The sequence below is a fragment of the Lynx rufus genome, unplaced genomic scaffold (genome assembly GCF_022079265.1).
Source record: "Lynx rufus isolate CCGP_SWC_20201006 ecotype Redwood Valley unplaced genomic scaffold, mLynRuf1.p SCAF_2, whole genome shotgun sequence".
NCBI lineage: Eukaryota > Metazoa > Chordata > Mammalia > Carnivora > Felidae > Lynx > Lynx rufus.
This window is the reverse complement of record NW_025814834.1, coordinates 125321819-125343002: the sequence shown is the minus strand read 5'-3', so window position 1 is coordinate 125343002 and position 21184 is coordinate 125321819. Positions and strand designations below refer to the sequence as shown.

Below are 21184 nucleotides of genomic sequence, written 5' to 3'. Positions count from 1 at the left end.
AGTTCAAGCCCCACACTGTGCTCTGCACTGACACTGCAGAGCCTGCTTGGGATTCTGTCTCCCTCTTTCTCTGCCCCTCCCCTGCTGGCTCTCTGTCTCACAAAATAAATAAAAATAAACTTTAAAAAAGAAGAAGAAAGCTTTACAACAAACCATTAATGCTATCACGTAGTACTGTGATAGGAAACAGCTCAGACGATTTGTGTGGAAACCATGTTGTATGATGGACATGAAGGACTGCACACACTTAAACTTTCTCGTGCTCAATTACATGGCATGTTATATGCATGACTCTTTCATCAACAACTACACAGTTACTAGGATTAACTTCAGAATTGTGAACTCATTAAAATTTCTCTGTAGCTGAGCAGAAACTCACAATTTAAAAGGGTTTTTTTTCTCTGCCACAACAAAAAAAGCCTAGAAACTGAAATTCTCCAATAAAGTTATTTTATTTGGGTTCAACCTAAAATAGTTTAAATTTGATCTTTGTTAGAGAAAAGAAATCTCCAATTGTATAGACTTAATAAAAAGTACTGAATTTGCCACTTCCAATAGAGGATAGTTTCTTCATGCTTTGGGCATCTACCATTAGTAACCCAAAAGACTACTTGTAGTAAATATGTCACAGCACTGAAATGCCCAAAATCAATTTCCTAGCTTAGAAAGTTGCCCTTATGTTACCATAATACACAATAGTCTCCTGACTATTCATATTGTTTGAAAACCATGAAAACACAGTTTTTGGCATGCATGCCCAGTTGGAAAAGGATTTGTTCCTCTGAAAACACCATTCATAAGACTAGGCAGAGCTGAGGGCACCTCTGTGTGTGAACAAGCAGGTAGGTATCTCAGGGTTTCTGCAGCCGTCTCCTTCCTTAATGGGTAAGTACCGGTGCCAACAAGGGGAGAGTCCAGGCACATGACTCAGCTTATGACTTAATTTTCCACAGCTAAGAAAAGAAAATCACCAAAATAAGTTAGTTTTAAGACAAACAGTTGGGGTTTACAGGTCCACTTACATGACTATGAACCAAGAACCCTTTACATAAGAACAGTAGCAACTCTAGAACACCATAGAGGAAAAACCATCTAACAATTTCTAGGGTCAAAAATGACACACTGCAGTTCACGGGTTTTGGGTATGCACTCATTCTGCCTCTCAGAGGCAGACCCTTCCTCAGCCCATGCTGTTAGATTAACATGAGATTCAAACTTGATTTTTCGTTCAAGAGCAGTCTATTGTACTTGTGTCAAATGAGAAAACTTAAGCTAAGAACTTAGCCCGTGCGCCGCCATCAAAACGTGTATTTCTTTACCTGAAGAGTTATTTCCACACCAGTCCCCTAGTCTGTCTGTCTCTCTCTCAATCACAGATGCGCGCGCGCACACACACACACACACACACACACACTCACAGGGTGAAGAGCAAGGATTATTATATTTAGTAAGACTAAAGCAGATGCCACAGAGTACTAGTCACACTTACTCTTATATTAAATCCTAGAAGATCACTTATAACACCTGAGACAGCAGAAAGGATAACTACTCGTGTGATATTGTAGATTAAGGGATTCATTGTCAGTCCATAGAGTCTAAACGGTGTGTCCAGCTCCTACAAAAAACATGAAAGAATGGAGATGAAATACATGGCCTATCGATGGCCACCAGTGATTTCTGGGCTGGTTTTTAGGTCTTGGGTACGGATGAGTGTGTAAGGCCTTCCTTCATGTTCAACAGCTGCTTTCAAAAGACCTATAATGGACTCTCACCTACTTTCCACTAGCTAAGTGTTTAAAGGTGGGTTCAAGCAGTATGTTGTGAATTTTTTTTTTTTAAATATAATTTGAAAAATGTGACAGACATCAGCAATCATCAGAACCTGGATAACAAGATGGGAAATTTTTTCTTACATAGTCAGGAACCCAAAACTATCAACTTGACATTGTGAATGTACACAGCCCAGCAGCCATCTGTTACGAGGGTCTTCTCCAATAAGTACAGCATTGATTTCATTTAAGTGCTAGTGAAAGTAGATCACAGGATATTACTTACTTTCAATAACTTGGTGGACAGCTTTAATACATTATTTACTAGAGTGAGCTGTTCTTTCTTATTAGGCTTTTTTTCCATCTTAAGATATAAATTAATCTAAGGAAAAAAAGAGAGATCAAGGCAAATGTCACAGAAAAAGATAGATATACTGCACTAAGTTTGGCAGATTCGAAAGTAATATTTTCAAATAAAATAAATTTGAAAATTCCTGCAGTTATTTCTACAAAACACATATGGCACATACCCTACTCTCCAGCCCATGCAGTCACAACTGACAAAGAAAAGCCAGTTCATGAATAAAAAAAAAGTAGGGGCGCCTGGGTGGCTCAGTCGGTTAAGCGTCCGACTTCGGCTCAGGTCATGATCTCACAGTCCGTGAGTTCGAGCCCTGCGTCAGGCTCTGTGCTGACAGCTCAGAGCCTGGAGCCTGCTTCGGATTCTGTGTCTCCCTCTCTCTCTGACCCTCCCCCGTTCATGCTCTCTGTCTCAAAAATAAACATTAAAAAAAATTTTAAAAAAGTAAATATGAAGCAATTTAACTATCAAAACAATGAAAAGTGTAATGTTAATTATAACTTAACAGTTAACATGTGAACTTTTTAAGTTCAAAAGCTCTACCTACTCATTTTGGTGACACCCACATAATATAACATCCTCATTAAATATTAATGAAACATAAGAAGAAAGCTGCTTTTAACTTGTTAATTCTTTATTTTTTCTCCTATAGGAAATATTCTCCCACTATAATTCTCAGGCAAAAGAAGAAAATCTAATGATACCAAATATATTTATGTAAAACTTATGGATAACCATGAAATCAAAACCAAAACAAAAAAAAAAAAAAAAACCCTTTATACTACTCTGTCTTTATAAGAAACATTTCCCAGTCTTAATATCTATTCCCATACTAAAGAGAAAGTATTTTCTAAACTTTGAATGTATGGCTGATACAGAAGAAATTCAAGAGCTTATTAAAAACATGCTTAAATGACAAGTACTATAAAGATCTAATACTTGATGCAGAATATGAGACTTAAAGTATGCTCCATTATCACGAATAAAGATACCTTTATAATATACAAACTACTTTCAATCCATTAGATCTTAATTCTTACAATCCTGTGAGCTGGTGGGGAAGACTATAAACCCTCATTTTATAAGGAGGAAATAATTATATAGTAGCAAAGTCACCTGTAAGGTCATATAGCTAGAAAGTGCTAAATCTAGACTCAACCCTGAATCTTCTGCAGAAATCTTACGCCATCTCTAACCACAGAACTAAATTAACAAGGACCAATCGTTACCTGTTCCGTAAGTAATATTGAAACATTGCTGTATTTCTTATTGGTTTCAGACCCCAATGAGGCCAGACGCAGTAAGAAAAGTAGTAAAGCTGTTTCCCAGATCAAAAACTCCCAATTATAAGCATCATTCAGGAAAGTTTTATGCCCTTGCAGAACCTATACAAAGAACCGACAAAAAGTTAGGTTTTTCATTTGTCTCAAAATCTATAATTACTCCTTTACTCTAGCAACTTAAAAAGATTTACAAGTTACCAATATTTTATACTCAAAGCAGAATTTTAATACTCATATAAAGCCTTATCTATTTAACTAATCCCTACCTATTTCTCTAGGTTTCCTAGACTTTTTCCAGACAGCAAAGGAGGAAGTAGCAAAGGAGGAAAACATAGAAGTAAAATCAGACAAACACATTTCCAGCCTTTTAACCACTCATGTGCCCACTCACAATTATACGGTGACCATTTTTCAAAGTGTTAAATTCGCATTATCACTAGTCGGCCTTCCTAAGACATGTGGCCCATCCTACTGGTATGACTCGAAAACCCTGAGGATCAATTCTTTACTCCATTTTAGGATCCAAGTAACAACAGCAGCAGCAGCTACCATTTATCAAATGCCTATTATTACGTGTCAAGTTTGCTAGTAAAAGTTGTGTTTTTTGTTTGCTTCAAAATTTACTCAAGCCAGCCTGAGGTAAAGTGGAACACACTGGAAAATATACAGAGAATCCTCACAGAAACCAAATGCTGGCCTTTTGAAACCAGGGAGTCACAGTGCAGCTCTCCTCTCTGTCTCTCTTCCTCAAGGGTCATTTGGGCTCCCATCTCCACTCCTCTTAGTTAATTCTGTTGCTTTGCATGACCCTTGTTTACTGCTCCCTGCAAGTTTGGCTCGCTCCAGCTTTGGTTTCCCATAACACCCTACTGGCCCCACTGACCCCTACTGACTCTCTCTTCTCCAAAGGCCACCAGTGATATCTCAGGTTTTCAGTCCTAATGTCTAAAATTTGTAAATTCTAATTTCTAAATTTCTAAATACATTTGGCTTAGTCTGGGTCAGGTGTTCACCCCTGCCAATCAGTTATAACTAGAGTAGGAAAGTAACAGTAGCAACCTAGGCCCACCTCTTCAGCAGGGTGGTTTGTTGTGCGGCAATATACAACACACAAACCACAGCCAAGCGGCTATAAAATCAAACACAAAGAAAAACTCTTATAACCAGCCAGAGAAGGGGTGCATGGGTGGCTTGGCTGGTTAATCGTCCAGCTCTTGGTTTCAGCTCAGCTCATGATCTCATGGTTCATGAGTTCGAGCCCCACATTGTGCTCTGCACTGATGGTGCGGGGCATGCTTGGGATTCTCTCACTCTGCCACTCCCACGAATGTTCTCTGTCTTTCAGAATAAGTAAATTTTAAAAATTGAAAGAAAAAAAAATTAAAAAAAACCACCAGAGAAAAAGGACACTACCTTTAAAAGAGCAGCAAATAAAACTAACAGCTGACTTCTCAAGATAAAACATGGAAATCAAAAGGTAACAGAATCCCAAAAGTATTGAAAGTAACTGGCAACCTAGAAATGCATACTCAGTGAAAACATCCTTTAAACAAGAAAGCGATAAAAGACATTTTCAAACATACTAGAACAGAATTCATAACCAGATTCTTCAAACAGGAAGAAAAAAATCCCAGAAAAAAACACAGAAATGCAAGAACTAATGAAAAGCAATGAAAAAGGTAAATGTGTAGGTAAATATAAATGAATAACTGAATACAAAAAATAATCATTATATCTTGTGGGTTTAAAACATATGTAAAATTTGGGATGCCTGGCTAGCTCAGTCAGTAGAGCATGTAACTCTTGATTTCAGGGTTGTAATTTGAGCCTCACACTGGGTGTGGAGCCTACTTAAAGAAATAAGTCAAATAAATACAAGAAAATATATGTAAAATTTTAAGTAAGGATACTAATAATGGGTGAATGGATAAATGAGATAAAGTGTTCTAAGGTCCTAGCATTATCAAGGAAGCAGAAATTAATAATTTATTAGACTATAATAAGCTAAGGATGTATGTTGCAATCTCTGAGGTAAAAGTACATATAACAAGTAGTGAAAGAACATATAACACGTTAACAAAGAGGACTAAATGGAATAATACAGAATACTTGATTCATAAAAGATGCCAAGAAAGGAGAGAGAAAGAAAATTTAACAGGTAGACCAAATAAGAAATAAACAGTATTTGTATTTGTGGTAATTACATTAAATGTAAATGAGCCAGACAATCTAAAACACTAAGACTGTGAAGCTGGATTAAGGAACAAACAACCAAAAAAAGGATATGCTGATTACAGAAGCCATGACTCAAATATGAAGACAAAATAAATGAAAGGGTGGACAAAGATATAATATGCAAAAACGAATCAAAAGACAGCTGGTGTGGTTAAATTAATATCAAATAGAGCAGACTTTAAGTTAAGAAACATTAGAATCAGAGACATTTCAAAAGGTCATGAAAGATTAAGCCTGACACTTTTCCAGGTTAAAAAAGACTAAAGAGGGGTGCCTGGGTGGCTCAGTTGGGTAAGCATCTGACTCTTGATCTCAGCTCAGGTCTTGGATCCACCATCACAGTAGATGTGAACACACCTCTGTCAATGGTCGACAGAATAAGCAGACGAAAAAAACACGAGTAAGGATATAGAAGATGCCGCAATGGAACAAATAAACTTGGACTAATTTACCTAGCGAGGACATTGCTCCCCAAGACAACAGAATACAAGTTCTTTCAAAGTGCTGATGGAGATTTAATGAAACTGACCATATGCCAGATAATAAAGCAAGCCTCTACAAATTTCAAAGGAGTAAAGACATTCAGAATACGTTCTCTGAACACAGAATTAAGTTAGAACTCAATAAATGGAACACTACAAGCTACGGCTATAACTTCTTGTAATGAAGAAAGCACAGAAGTACCCCCTTACCCCAAAAAAAAGGTACAGGGACCCATCAAAAGTATGCAGGAAGGGGCTTCAAGGGTCTCCCACTGGCCAAATCTGGGACAATTTAGACATCAGAACAAATAGAGTAAATAGATTATACCCAATAGATTTACCCAAATAGGTTATAATCTATTGGGTAAAAATCAGAATATATGAGTCCATAATGAAACCAAGAAGAAACAAAGGAAAGGTCAACCACAGAGTGACAACTAACAGATGTGGAAGGAAAGATGGTGTTAGAAAAATCACTATTTTGTAACCCTCGTGGTATGGTAGCTTTATTATCAAAAAATGCCAACTAAAATTAGAGTCATCTTAGAATCTTAAAGGATTCAGAATTATTTTATTCTAATTTCAAAAGTAAGTAAAATTAAGTATTCAAAATAGCATGCTGGTGCCTTGATCCTGAGAAATAAATTTCTGTCATACACACACACGCATGCGCACACACACACACACACACACACACACCTAAAACAGATAGTGAACCTTATTAGAATTTCCACTTTTCATTACAACAGATATGAAATGTTTACCTGGGCACAACAAATGAAAGCAATGGAAAGTGTCAGTAAGAAGACTGAAGATACGACGACATCAACTGAGCGCTGTGGACCCCGTCTCTGTGGAGTGAGACATATAGGTTAATATTTAAGATTACACTTAGAGACAACAGTGGCCCTCAAATCATTCACATTCTGAGTTTTACAACATTAATGTGAAAATAAATGTTTATAAGAAGTTTCTAGCCCAGGATTTTAACATAGTTCGGACACGTTTAATTTTAAGCATTGAAATTCATGCTGTTCCAAGTTAAGGCTGTGAGTTATTCACTAATGTATTTTCAGCTAAAATATTTTCCAAAAAGTCAGAAAAAGATGAAATTTTCAACTTATCGCTCTGCCCTAGGAATTTAGATTTTCTTTTCCCTTCCTAAGCTCTCATTTACTCACCGCTAACAGCTTAGCAGATAGATCATTTCCAACTTGCTGTCCAGCACGTCTGTCTGTCAGCCACTGATATGATCTGTCTGGTTCACAGAACTACACTACCCATTGAGTATCTGCTGCCAGAAATTTCAGTGAGCATGCTTTCTGCATATTCCTGCACATATTCCATCATCAAATGAAACTCACCTTGAGAAAGGAGCGCAGTGATAACCATATCTTAATGTTCTCCACCTTTTTAAGTCTGAAATGAGGTATTTCATATTTCCTAGCCTTCCTGGCAGAAGTAATATGGCTGAAGAGTTTTGCAAATAAAAATCTCTAGAAGAGGTTTAAAAAAATCACAAAGTAAAATATACATGTTTGTCTCTCAGTATATGTTTATATAATTGTAAATAATATTCCCATATATTGGAAGCATATAAAAAATAATAAACAGATGAAATTCTAATCAGTGATCACTTAGACTAAGCTAATAGCTCATTATCCTGTTACTTCCAAATCATATTCTATAGTAATGTCTTTGTATATATGCCTTTGTAATATGGTACACTTGACATTCTCAAGGAATATTCTTTGGAGACCTTTGTGAATCCCCGACCTCACAAACAAAATTGTTTATCTGAATTCTGGTTTAGTTCCAAATTAAATTTCCATTCAAAATCACATTCTTTTGGACATGAAGACATATCAAGTCTCCAATTCTTCATTCTTACCGAAATTCAATGCATTTATTTCTCACTTAACCATTGCCTACAGAAACATTTTCACTTTCAGAATTACTACATATGTTATGGGCAAACAAGTGCAGTATTGAGACACAGGTGCTGTGCAGTCAGCTAGGCTCACTCTCTGCCTAAGCCACTTATTCCTACCCGTGAGCTCAGCGAAATCTCAGATTCCAACATGTTATTTGTGATTAATCGATATCACAAGTGTTAAACCCACAAACACCAAAAGTTTGCTCATCAATCCTTCAATGTCCACATTAACTTCTGGAGAGAGAACAAATCAATAGAACAAAAACAACTCGGTGGAATATCATATACAAAAGCAGAGGCGAGAAACTTAATTTTCTACTGACCTGTTTATATGTTCTTTCCGCCACACACATCATGAAAAAAAAAATCCAAGTAAGACACAATCGTTCAAAAAAATTAATCATAGACAAAATAATAATAGGTGTAACAGGTGGTGCCCCACAAAAGAGAGTCATGATCTCCTCAGCTGAAATAGACTTTAGCTGGTCAAAACTCTTCTCACGGAAAAGTCGATGTAAAAAAGGGAAAAATGCTAATCCAATGGTGACGACATTTCCCAGCATCTGATAACCTACTCCTTGCTGATACGCATTAACCTGGGAATTAATTTAAAACGTCGCATCGTTATTACACAGTTAAATGGAGTTATGAAGCAGTTTTTATCAATTACTATTTAGATTATTAAAAACGAAATCTGTTTCGAATCTAAAAGTACAAAGAAAAATGACGTATAGATTTTAGATTTTATTAAAAATTAGGCTTAGATAAGGAACATTCATAGAGTATACCTGAATAACTGATCATGTTCAGAGAACTTTGTAACAAAAAAAAATATACTACCAAGTAAAGACACTAACCACAAAAATTAAATATATATATATATATATATATATTCGTGTTTCAAAAGCAGAGTCAGTGCTTTGATCACTGAATAGAGCCAATGAACAGCTGATCATAAACAGGTTTTTCAAAAAATCTGAAAACTTATGAAATCTTACCCTGCTCATGATGATGCCACTTATTTCCAACACAGACATATCCATCTTTTTGCACTCATTCCCTTCCCAGATTATTGCACTAACTCGATCAGAGGCAGGACTTGAGTTCTGAAGCCAGAATAAGTGGTTCTAAAAAGAAAAATATAAAACTATTTTCATCCACCCTTCTTTCTTCCCTCAGTTAGATTTTCTCCCCATTGTCCAGCTCCCAGGCCACATTTGCCAGTGTTAGACCTCATCATTCTATTCTCTCCTTCACAGAGCTCAATACCAATGACAAACCTCCACCATGCTGATCTCTGGTCCTTTTTTCTTCACTAAGACATTTTCTTACCTAGAGAGAGGCTAAATGTCTTCTGTAATGACGGAAAGTAGGATTCCATGATCTCCAAGGTGGCCTGGCTTCCCTCTCTAAATGTGTGGAAGTGAGGATAAGCTTGGTGTATTCATGGCATGTTAAGAAGGAAAGTATTTCTAGAGCAGCATGACTATACTGGAGGTAGCAGGAAATAAGCTAGGAGAGCTGCTAATAGGCCTTACAAGTTGCATGAATAACTGAGGAGTTAAGCCTTTCTCTGGTCTAATCAGGACACAGAAAAGCATAAAAAGCTCAAGAGGACAGGGGTGCCTGGTGGCTCAGTAGGTTAAGTGTCCGATTCTTGGTTTTGGCTCGGGTCACGATTTCACGGTTCATGGGTTTGAGCCCCAGGTCGGGCTCTGCGCTGATGGTGTGGAGCCCGCTCGGGATACTCTTTCTCTCCCTCTCTCTCTGCCCCTCCCTTGCTCATGCTCTCAATCTCAAAATAAATAAATAAACTTAAGAAAGAAACAAACAAGCAAATAATCCCAATGGAGGAGGGAAAGCAATTAAAGGATTTTAAGGGGAATGGCATCATTCCAGCTGCAGCATGGAAAAGCAAAGGGAGCAGGCCCACAGAAGCTGCTATAATGATCCAGATAGCAGCCAATGACAGTCCACCCCAAGCAGGGGAGACACAAGTAGACAGACACAGATATTCAGTGGAGTCAAGAGGACATATTAGTAACACATTAGAGAGGGTGGGGTCAAGAACCACTCCAAGGATGGGGCATCTGGGTGGTTGAGTCGGTTAGGCATCCAACTCTTGGTTTTGGCTCAGGTCATGATTTCATGGGTCCGTGAGTTTGAGCCCCACATTGGGTTCTGTGCTGGTGGCACAGAGCCCGCTTGGGATTCCTTCTCTCGCCCTCTCTCTCTGCTCTTCCCCGACTCATGCTGTCTCTCTCTCAAAAGTAAATAAACTTAAAAAAAAACAAAAAAAGTAAATAAACTTAAAAAAAAAAACAAAAAAAGTAAATAAACTTAAAAAAAAAGAACTACTCCAAGGTTTCTGCCTTAGGCGGTCAGTGGTGGCATTCAAAAATATGGGGATAAAGGAAGAACAGGATGGATAGGGTAATTGGGAAATGATGAATTCCTTTTGATATGGTTTCATGTTACCTAATTATGCTTATATATGCCTTAAAATTATACTGAAAATCCCAAAAGTGCAAAGGAGGTCAAGATTATCAGGATGTCATGTATAATTACTGAGGGCTAATGTAATTTAGGTGAATCTTCAGACTAAATGTAAAGAATATTTAGATTCAAACTTTGACAGCAAAATTGAAAGAAGCTTAAAGCTTTAATAAGAAAATGTATGTTGTTTCTGGTTAGTTTTAAAAAATTGTATACATTTAATGAAGCAGGATTTTTTTATGAAAATGTGTAACCTAAATCAATGGTATCCTAGAATCAAGAAAATTCAATGATTAAACAAATGAATATCCAGAATCCAGTATTTGTAGATCACTGTGGAAATATTTAGCCTAAAGAACAACAAAAAAAGGAAGAATCATGATCATTGTCACCAAACATCTGAAATGTTGATTTGAGAATCACTTCTTAACCATTCAATCTATCCAGCAGTGGAGAAAGCTCTCTCATGAAGTTAACAATCACTCTGGCTCCAGAAGTACTTACACAGAGGCCACTGATAATCTGATGGCAATACTAATAATAATGCTAACATTTATTAGGTGCTTACCCTTTGCCAGACATTGTGCTAAGCACTTTATATTATCTCATTAGATATATCACAATAGTCCCAAGAAGGAGTAACGATGATTACCATGTAAGAATTCCTACATTGGTTGGAAGGTTCAAATACCTTCTAAGGAATCTCCAATTCCAGGTTCTCTGATTTTATGATATTAATATAAGACCTAAAATTAAAAGCACCACCCACTTGGTTTATACATTACTAGAGAAGCAAGTAATGCCATTTCTTAGTAATTCACACATAACGCTGCGATGTCCCTGAAAATATGAGGTTGATATACCATTGAAACACCACTCTGCTCACATAAAATGAACATTAAGGATCATTCTAAGGAAAATAATGAGAAAAAGTGTTATGAAGAACAATTCATGTTAGGGCAATTCCAGAGTACCTGCCCCTGAGTTCTAATTCCAACGTCTTCACTTACAAATTATGCTCATCTCTACATTAGAGATAATAATAGTATCTCTACATTAGAGATTTCCTCATCTCTACATTAGAGATAATAATAGTATCTACCTCGTTCAATTATTGTAAAGCCAAATGAGATAATACGGCCCCTGGCATGTGTAGGTATACAGTAAATATTGGCTACCGTCACCTTTACAGACCTGCTGAAAAACATCTTCTTTGGGATCACGTTTGGTCCCTGAATGGAGGGTGTTCACATGGGCCCCCTCACTGTCACTGGTGACAGATGACCGGCACTCTGGGCCATGCAGCAGGTCGTCCCATAGCATATCCTCGGTCTCTGAGTCATGGCGGGTGCTTTCTGAGTCTCTTCTGGACATGGTCAGGCTTCGAGAGCCACCACTCATGCCAGACCTAGAGCCCTTTAAAGGGAAACAGAAAAACAAAACTATTTTTTTCATTCATTTTTAAAAACAATCATATATCTGAAACAAAATTAAAGCAAGTTATCTGTGGTGATGGCTGGCAAGCTCCCGTAAACTTACCCCCAAATATTCACCTGTTCCTAAGGCTTCACATAACAATAATACATTTTAAGATATAAATGTTGAACCCTGTGTGACTCTCTAACAAGCAGGGCTGTAAAAGGACTCCCTCTAAGAACTGACTGCCAAATCATAAGGCTGTTTGACTGGAATGCCCTGGATGACAGTGACCTCTGCAAGCCCCTCCGGAGGGCCTACCCTGGAAAGGTGTGGCAGAGCCTTCTGACATTCCCAAAGTGCCCCCTACTCTAAATACGGTGAGCGTGACTGCAGATCTAGTCGTGTCCCGGGGCCCGGCCAACTACGGAAAGGACAGTCAGGCTGAGCAGAGGCTGCGCGGTGCAGCTCGCCTGCAGCATAAACAGAAACACGAATGTTTTCCCACGCCCCCAACTGCCTTGTCAATCAAAACAAAAACCGCCTACCACCATCTGCCCTGTCCCTCTCTGAATTATAATATTCCAAATATACAATATCCTATTAGCTGCATGATGAGATTTGCTGCTCATCTCTCAGGGGTCCTTTCTCAAAAATTTATCTTCATCAGCATCAGTGCCACTTACAAAGGAATGATACTTAAGAATAAACTCTATATTCCAAGTAAATATGAGGGAGCCTTCTTGTCATCTGGGGATTGAGGAAGCTCTTGCCTGCAAAGCATCAGATCATCTATGATACTTTCAAGATCAGAGTCAAAGTGAAACAGAGCTCCTTCTCTTCGTGGGGGTGAGCAACCAGAGAGGTAGACAGACAACTGACGGCAGGGGAGGCCAGGAAAATAGAACCACTACGTCAGGACAATCAATAAAAAAAGCAGTGGGTAAACTTATCACACTCAGGAATACACCCTGAACAATGACCTCTCAGAAGGATACATTACCTGACTGAAGGCTGCCGATTCAAACTCTGATTCAGCCAGACTATCTGAATCCCGTGCAATGTGACACCACTTGGTGGTGGTTTTCTTTACCTGCCAAAAATCAAGCCAATAAACAATAGGAAAACATGTCAAATATCCTGTTAGTATTCAGTGATTTAGGAGTTAATGCCTATACTTTTACAAACTAAAAATTACCTGAGTGTTTAGGTGCCTAGAAAGTATTGACTTTCTATTCTTAACTTCACAGCCGTTGTCACTTGAGGCCCCTTCCACACTCCTGCGCAACATCATCATCTGTGTCCGGGCTTCACCGTCCTCCTCGCTTGACAGATCATCTGAAATCCCATTACCCAGATGCCTAAAAGCCTCCTACAAAGAGAACAGCAATTTCTCCCCAGGGGACAGCCCAAAATACTCTAGTAAGCGGGATGTGTAAAAACAAAAAAAACAGGTAAAATCTAAGAAATGGTAAAGGTAACCCAAAACTGAACAAACCTATATCTTACTTGGTGTCAATAAAGAAAATTCTCTTGGCACTAAGCAGCCTAAATGGTGAGGCAGTATTATGTAGAGAGGTTGGAAGCGCAGGCGTTGAGTCTGAATCGGAGCCCTTCGACTTCCTGGCCACGTAACCTGAGGCAAGTAACTGAATCTCTGGGGCTCCTTTTCCTCAGAGGAAAAGGGATGATAATAAAAGCACCTATCTCACAGAGCTACCGAAACAATTAGATGACTTACTACACGTAAAGCACTTAGAATAGTGTCTGGTTGCAGTAATGACTCAAACAGATTAGCTATTTTTGTAATTACTAAATGCCACAGTCTAACAAGTGAGAAGATATTTCAAGACCATAAAATGTAGTTTTAGAGATAAAACATCTGTGCTAAAGCTAGAAAATAGCTTCCCAAACCCTACTATATTATCATTGCATCTCTGGAATATGACACAGGAGCCTCTACACACAGATCCGTTGATGAAATCGACCAGCCTACTCCTAAGGCTGGGTCAGTAGCCTATCAAATAACAAGGTCTAGTCCCAGAAATTAAAAGAATAAACTACAGTCTTCGCGTGTTACTCTCCTTTTCATGTCCTGTGGTTTTACATTTCACTTATTTGTTACGACAAATTACACAAACCTGTTAGTATCTATTTGATACCTCTAGCAGAGTCTAAGAACAGGAACATTTTATGCAGGAAAGAAAAGATTTTGCTATATATACTCATCTAAATCTTACCCTATGGCACTTTTCTCCATCTGAAAATTTTGCTTTCTCTTTTGTTTGCCACATTCTAATCTCTGGTCGACATTGTCTCTTCTTAATGATAGGATGCAGACAACTTGGGTCATTATCAGTTTCAGTTCCTTTGTTACATATTAATTTCACTCTTTTAATCCTAATTTTAGAAAAGGAAAACAAAGATTACTAGCATGAACTATCTTTCATGAAATCACTTTCTTCTGAAGAATGTAATACACCTGACCCTTGAACAACACAGGTTTGAACTACAGGTTCCACTTATTCATGGACTTTTCAAAAAATACAGTACAGTATTATAAATGTATTTTCTCTTCCTTATCATTTTCTTAATAACATTCCTTTTTCTTTACCTTACTTTGTTTTTTTTTTTTTTTTTAAATTTTTTTTTCAGCGTTTTTATTTATTTTTGGGACAGAGAGAGACAGAGCATGAACGGGGGAGGGGCAGAGAGAGAGGGAGACACAGAACCGGAAACAGGCTCCAGGCTCTGAGCCATCAGCCCAGAGCCCGACGCGGGGCTCGAACTCACGTACTGCGAGATCGTGACCTGGCTGAAGCCAGACGCTTAACCGACTGCGCCACCCAGGCGCCCCTTTACCTTACTTTATTGTAAGAATACAGTATATAATACACACAACACACACAATATATGCTTATTAACTATGTTATTAGTAAGGCTTCTAGTCAACAGGTACCTTTAACCACAGGCCAACTGTGTATTATTCTGGAAATCAAGAAAATGCAGAAATCCTATTTTTCAGGCTTCTAGCTTGCCTAAGGGTGTAGGAAGCCAGAATACAGGTATCGCTAGTCTCCAAAGACTCATCACAATTAATTTTGAGAGCAAGCCTCCTCTTTTCAGTTTTGCAAGCAGGTAGCTTCAGTCTTCTCCACTTTCCCTCTCAAACACAGTGCCAATGCCTACCTCACATCACCCGTTTATGCCACTTCCTAGAATGTCTTCCCCTCACCTGTCCCTCAAAGCCCAGCAATTCTTGGCTCCTTCATGACTCCTGCTGATTACTTCACCCCTGAATTACTCTGTCTGCTCAACTACATGGCCTTTCGTCAGCCCGTAATCACTTATAGTATTTTTACATTGCTGTGACTGTATCATACTCATATCTTCCTATTTAGACAATAAAATCACTGAGAAAGGGGATGCCCAGTGCCCAGCACAATGTTCAACACAAAGAACCCAACACTTCAACTGAAGAAGTGTAACCTGTCTTTAGCAAAGTAGGGGAATATACAAGTGTCCCCCCGCTTTTCTACAGTCCACATTGTGTCACTTAGCTTTTATGGAAGACTTACATTAACACCTGTCGTGTTAACCAAAAGAAACCTGAGGAGGATTTTTGCTTTTGCGAACAAAGGCGTAAAGTGAAACTAGCACTCAGTATTTGTTTCACCGCAAGTCATTATGGGAGCAGCGCGCCTACAAGCTGCCGGCCAGCCGCAAGAGCGGCCCCTGCGGGCACCGTCCCTGGGAACTACACTCAGCATCTCAGCATCAAGCCGCCAGAGCTTCGAACTGTGTCTGTGAGCATCTGTGCTTCATCTCAATCCACTAGCAAGATGTGTCCTAAGGTATCAGAAAAGCCTAAGAAAGGCTATTTTGGGGGGGAGGGTCTGAGAAGGCTCAAAAGTTTTTTTGCAGAAATTAATGGTAATTGCTTCTTCATTTTATTCCATTTTGACCCATGAAAGGTTTCAAAGAACACTCTGCTTTCGGAAAGTGGGGGAAATGTGTACTTCATCTTCAAAAAAAGGAACCGCAAGGGGCACCTGGATGGCTCAGTCATTTAAGTGTCCGACTTTGGCTCAGGTCATGATCTCATGGTCCATGAGTTCGAGCCCTGCATCGGGCTCTGTGCTGACAGCTCAGAGCCTGGAGCCTGCTTCGGATTCTGTGTCTCCCTCTCTGCCCTTCCCCTACCCACACTCTGTGTGTGTGTCTCTCTCTGAAAAATAAACATTTAAAAAAAAAAAAAAGGACTGCAAAAGAACTTTGTTCTTGAGTCATAATCATTAATATATGACAAAATAAGTATTTCTTCAAGTCATACTAATGTTGTCCTGACCTGCAAAATCATGAAGAAGACAGAATTATGTTTTGGATCCACTTCCCTTTCTGTCCTATAGCCCATCAACACCAGCCTCCTGCATCCCATTTCTAAAGAGGTATCAGCTTCCACACTGAAAAATATCTGATCTTTTTAAAATTCTTTTTTTCCCCTCAAGCTGTCAGCTGATACAGCTTAAAATATTTACCCTTCCAAGTATTTATATTTCTATAATCTTGTGGTCTATAATTCTGTTAAAAATCAAACAGAATGAACTTTTATGGTAGAATACTGGACTTATGGGTAACATGACAGTGGAGACACCTGGAGTAAACAAATCCTTCTAGAATCCTTAAAAATCATACCACAATTATAATATGCTTACACTGTATACTCCCAATCAGATAATATACTATGTTAACACTAATGTGAATACAAAATCAAGTAAAAATTCCAACGTAAGCCTTCTCACCTGTTGCCAAAGAGACTGTCCCAAAATCCACCAATAAAGGGTATAGATTCCAAAGTTTCTACTCCTCTGACTTTATCAGAGGAGTTATTTCCATTTTCTCGGCTCCCGTCACCATTTACAGTTTTTCGTAATTTTCTACAAAAAAAAAAAAAAAAAAGTATTTCAACAACTTCAGGTTATTCAAGAACTTGTATGTTTCTACCCAAAATATCCCTACAGAAAATGATAGCAATGGGTTACTACCTGAAATTAAGTATAGTGAACTTCTTGTAATAAGGATAAAATCATGCAAGAATGTTTCTGACTTAAGGGCAAAACCAGGTTCCAAACCAAAGTCCTATGCTATCATTTTGTTTAATATTTAAAGAAATTGAACTGATATCAAAAATATTACTAGAAAAAAATTTTTCACGTGTATGACCAAAAGTCTTTTCATGTACATTCAACACCACTAGCACAAAGAACAATGCCTTTAAATATGGATGTCAGAAATCTATCCATCTGACACATTTAATCAGACAACACAAAATAACAGCAATTGATCACTTTGTATTGATACCCTAAGCAGTTAAAATATATATCTAAATCACCAAGATACACCACATGCGATTTCCTTAGAAATCATTAACTGCAAGGAAACCTCTCTTTGAAAAAAAAATGGTTTGAAAATAGCATTCAAAAATAAGAATAAATATGTTGAAATTCATTGCACCAAATGAAAAAAAAAATCTTATTTGGTAATTGCTTAGGAAAACAAAAATTTACAGATATTCTGAGAAAAGATAATGTAACTTTTGGAAGGTAATATACCTAACATTTACCTTAAAAGCCTTTATAACAGTTCCAAAACTCACAGGTGGCATATAACCAATAAAAACAAAGTGAATTCAATGTATAGAAAAGAGAAATTAATCTCTGTTAAAAGCTTAGAGCACTTAGAAATCCATTCTTTACATACAACTGGAAAAAAGTAAAAATTTTACTAGCACTAGCCCAATGTACTAACATCCTTGTTTACATAGTAAATTTTCACCAAATTTTGATTGAGACAATGTCGAAAATTTTTTTTTTCAAAATCACTTAAGTAAATTTTAAGAGTATAACTATTGCAGTATCAAATTTTTCCTTTTAAACAACTTTACTGAATGACAAAATCCCACCTGGGATTAAATAGGTCATGACAAGGTTTCTTAGCATCTGGAAGAAGAACGAAAAGTAAAGCATTCTTTTTTTTTTTTTAAGCCAAAAAATAATTTAAAAAAAATTGTAAACCAGGAAGATTTTTTATTAATTTCATCAAAGATTTTCTAAGTCTGTTCAATGCCTCTCTCAGAAAACACAACTACAAGTGCAATTTCTTATCTTACCTTCTTCTCCGATTTCCATTGTTTCCCGATGGCCTTGTTATCTGAGTGGACACAATTTGACAGTGGACAGTTCCCATGAGTAACATAAGGCACAAGGGTCCAAGTACTTCGCTTACATTCATAATAGGCATCATAAAATATAACACGAGTGCTATAACTGAAAAGAAGAGGTTTCAAAATGTAAAACATCACGGCTCATTCTTTATGCCTAATCTTAGCAATTGTACAAACTATTGCTACAAAAATCTACCAATTTAATTTTTTTGTTTTTGTAAATTTACATCCTGGTTAGTTAACATATAGGGTAATAATGATTTCAGGAATAGAATTTAGTGATTCATCTCTTACATGTAAACACCCAGTGCTCATCCCATCAAGTGTCCTCCTTAATGCCCCTTGCCCATTTAGCCCATCCCCCTACCCGACACCCCACCAGCTATCCTCAGTTTGTTCTCTGTATTTAAGAGTCTCTTATGGTTTGTCTCCCTCTCTGTTTTTATATGTTTGCTTCTCTTCCTTTATGTTCATCTGTTTTGTATCTTAAATTCCACGTATGAGTGAAGTCATATGATATTTATCTTTCTCTGACTTACTTCACTTAGCGTAATACACTCTAGTTCCATCCATGTTATTGCAGATGGCAAGATTTCATTCTTTTTGATCACTGAGTAATATTCGATTGTGTGTATATACACATATATATACATACACACACACCACATCTTCTTTATCCATTCATCAGTTGATGGATATGTGGGCTCTTTCCATACTTTGGCTATTGTCAATAGTGCTGATATAAATATTGGGGTGCATGTGCCCCTTTGAATCAGCACTCCTATATCCCTTGGATAAATACCTAGTAGTGCAACTGCTGGGTCACAGGGTAGTTTTATTTTTAATTTTTTGAGGGACCTTCACACTCTTTTACAGAGTGGCTGCACCAGTTTGCATTCCTACCAGCAGTGCAAAAGGGTTCCTCTTTCTCCACATCCACGCCAACATCTGTTGTTGCCTAAGTTGGTAATTTTAGCCACTCTGGTGTGAGGTGGTATCTCAGTGCGGTTTTGATTTGTATTTCCCTGGTGAGTGATGTTGAGCATTTTTTCATGTGTCTGTCAGCCATCTGGATGTCTTCTTTGGAAAAGCGTCTATTCATGTCTTCATTTCTTCACTGGATTGATTATTTGGTTTTTGGGTGTTGAGTTTGATTAGTTCTTAATAGATTTTGGATACTAACCCTTTATCTGATATTTCATTTGCAACTATCTTCTCCATTCCACTGGTTGCCTTTTAGTTTTGCTGATTGTTTCCTTTCCTGTCCAGAAGCTTTTTATCTTGATGAGGTCCCAATAATTCATTTTTGCTTTTGTTTCCCTTGGCTCTGGACACATGTCAAGTAAGAAGTTACTGTGGCTGAAGTCAAAGAGCCTGTTGTCTGTTTTCTCCTCTAGGATTTTGATGGCTTCCTGTCTTATGTTTAGGTCTTTCATTCATTTTTAATTTATTTATGTGTATGGTGTAAGAAAGTGGTCCAGTTTCATTCTTCTGCACAAAGAGCTTTCATGCTGTACAGTTTTCCCAGTGCCATTTGCTGAAGAGACTGTCTTTTTTCCATTGTATATTCTTTCTACCTGTGTCATGGATTGGTTCACCATATAAATATGGGTCTGTTTCTGGGCTCTTTACCTGTCCCATTGATCTATGTGTCTGTTTTTGTGCCAGTACCATACTGTCTTGATGATTATAGCTTTATGATACAGCTTGAAGTCCAGAATTGTGATGCCTCCAGCTTTGGTTTTCTTTTTTAGGATTACTTTGGCTATTCGGGGTCTTTTCTGGTGCCATACAAATTTTAGGATTGTTTGTTTTAGCTCTGTGAAGAAAGAATGCTCATGTTATTTTGATAGGAATTGAATTGAATATGTAGATTGCTTTGGGCAGTATTGACATTTTAGCAATATTTGTTCTTCCAATACATAAGCATGGAATGTTTTTCCATTGTGTGTATGTGTGTGTGGGGGGGGGGGTTCTTCAATTTCTTTCATAAGCTTTCTATAGTTTTCAGTGTAAAGATTTTTCACCTCTTTGATTAGGTTTATTCTTATATATTTTATGGTTTTTGGTGCAATTGTAAATGGGATCAATCCTTGCATTTCTCCTTCTGCCATTTCATTATTAGTGTATAGAAATGCAACCTATTTCTGTACATTGATTTTATATCCTGTGACTTTGCTGAATTCATGGATCAGTTCTAGCAGTTTTTTGGTGGAGTCTTTTGGGTTTTCCACATAGATGATCATGTCATCTCTGAAGAGTGACAGTTTGACTTCCTCCTTGCTGATTTAGATGCCTTTTATTTCTTTGTGTTGTCTAATTGCTGAGGCTAGGACTTCCAGCACTATGTTGAATAATGGTGGCGACAGTGGACATCCGTGTCTCTTTCCTGACCTTAGGGGGAAAAGTCTCTGTTTTTCCCCATTAAAGATGATATTAGTGGTGGGTCTGTCATATATGGCTTTTATGATCTTGAGGTCTGATCCTTCTATCCCTACTTTCTTGAGGGTTTTTATCAAGAAAGGATGCTATATTTTGTCAAATGCTTTCTCTGCATCTATTGAGAGGATCATGTGGTTCTTATCCTTTCTGGTATTAATGTGATATATCACAATGATTGACTTGCATATATTGAACCAGCCCTGCATCCCAGGAATAAATCCCACTTGATCGTGGTGAATAATTCTTTTAATGTGTTGTTGGGTCTGGTTGGCTACCTTGTTCAGAATTTTTGCATCCATGTTCATTAGAGAAATTGGTCTGTAGTTCTCCTTTTGAGTGGGGTCTTTGTTTTCGGAATCAAGGTATTGCTGACCTCATAGAATGAGTTTGGAAGATTCCCTTCTATTTCTATTTTTTGGAACAGTTTCAGAAGAATAGGTGTTAACTCTTCTTTAAATGTTTGGTAGAATTCCCCTGGAAAGCCATCCAGACTTGGACTCTTGTTTGTTGGGAGATTTTTGATTACTGAATCAATTTCTTT

The 21184-nt window shown here is 37.7% G+C and overlaps 1 protein-coding gene across 2 annotated transcripts in view; it reads right to left on the bottom strand.

The window, feature by feature from the left end:
• Positions 1-415: 415 nt before the first annotated feature.
• Positions 416-21184, bottom strand: part of PHTF1 (putative homeodomain transcription factor 1) — a 60521-nt gene continuing 39752 nt past the window's right edge. For both annotated transcript variants that reach the window (XM_047083699.1, XM_047083700.1), the window contains 14 exons: positions 18148-18304; positions 16781-16915; positions 14219-14378; positions 13177-13350; positions 12982-13071; positions 11757-11978; positions 9065-9193; positions 8390-8662; positions 7495-7626; positions 6895-6981; positions 3360-3515; positions 2056-2151; positions 1490-1615; positions 416-953 (listed from right to left, as the gene is read on the bottom strand). In XM_047083699.1, coding sequence (XP_046939655.1) covers positions 933-953; positions 1490-1615; positions 2056-2151; positions 3360-3515; positions 6895-6981; positions 7495-7626; positions 8390-8662; positions 9065-9193; positions 11757-11978; positions 12982-13071; positions 13177-13350; positions 14219-14378; positions 16781-16915; positions 18148-18304 — 1958 coding nt within the window. In that variant the 3' untranslated portion in view covers positions 416-932. The remainder of the gene's footprint in view (positions 954-1489; positions 1616-2055; positions 2152-3359; positions 3516-6894; positions 6982-7494; positions 7627-8389; positions 8663-9064; positions 9194-11756; positions 11979-12981; positions 13072-13176; positions 13351-14218; positions 14379-16780; positions 16916-18147; positions 18305-21184) is intronic.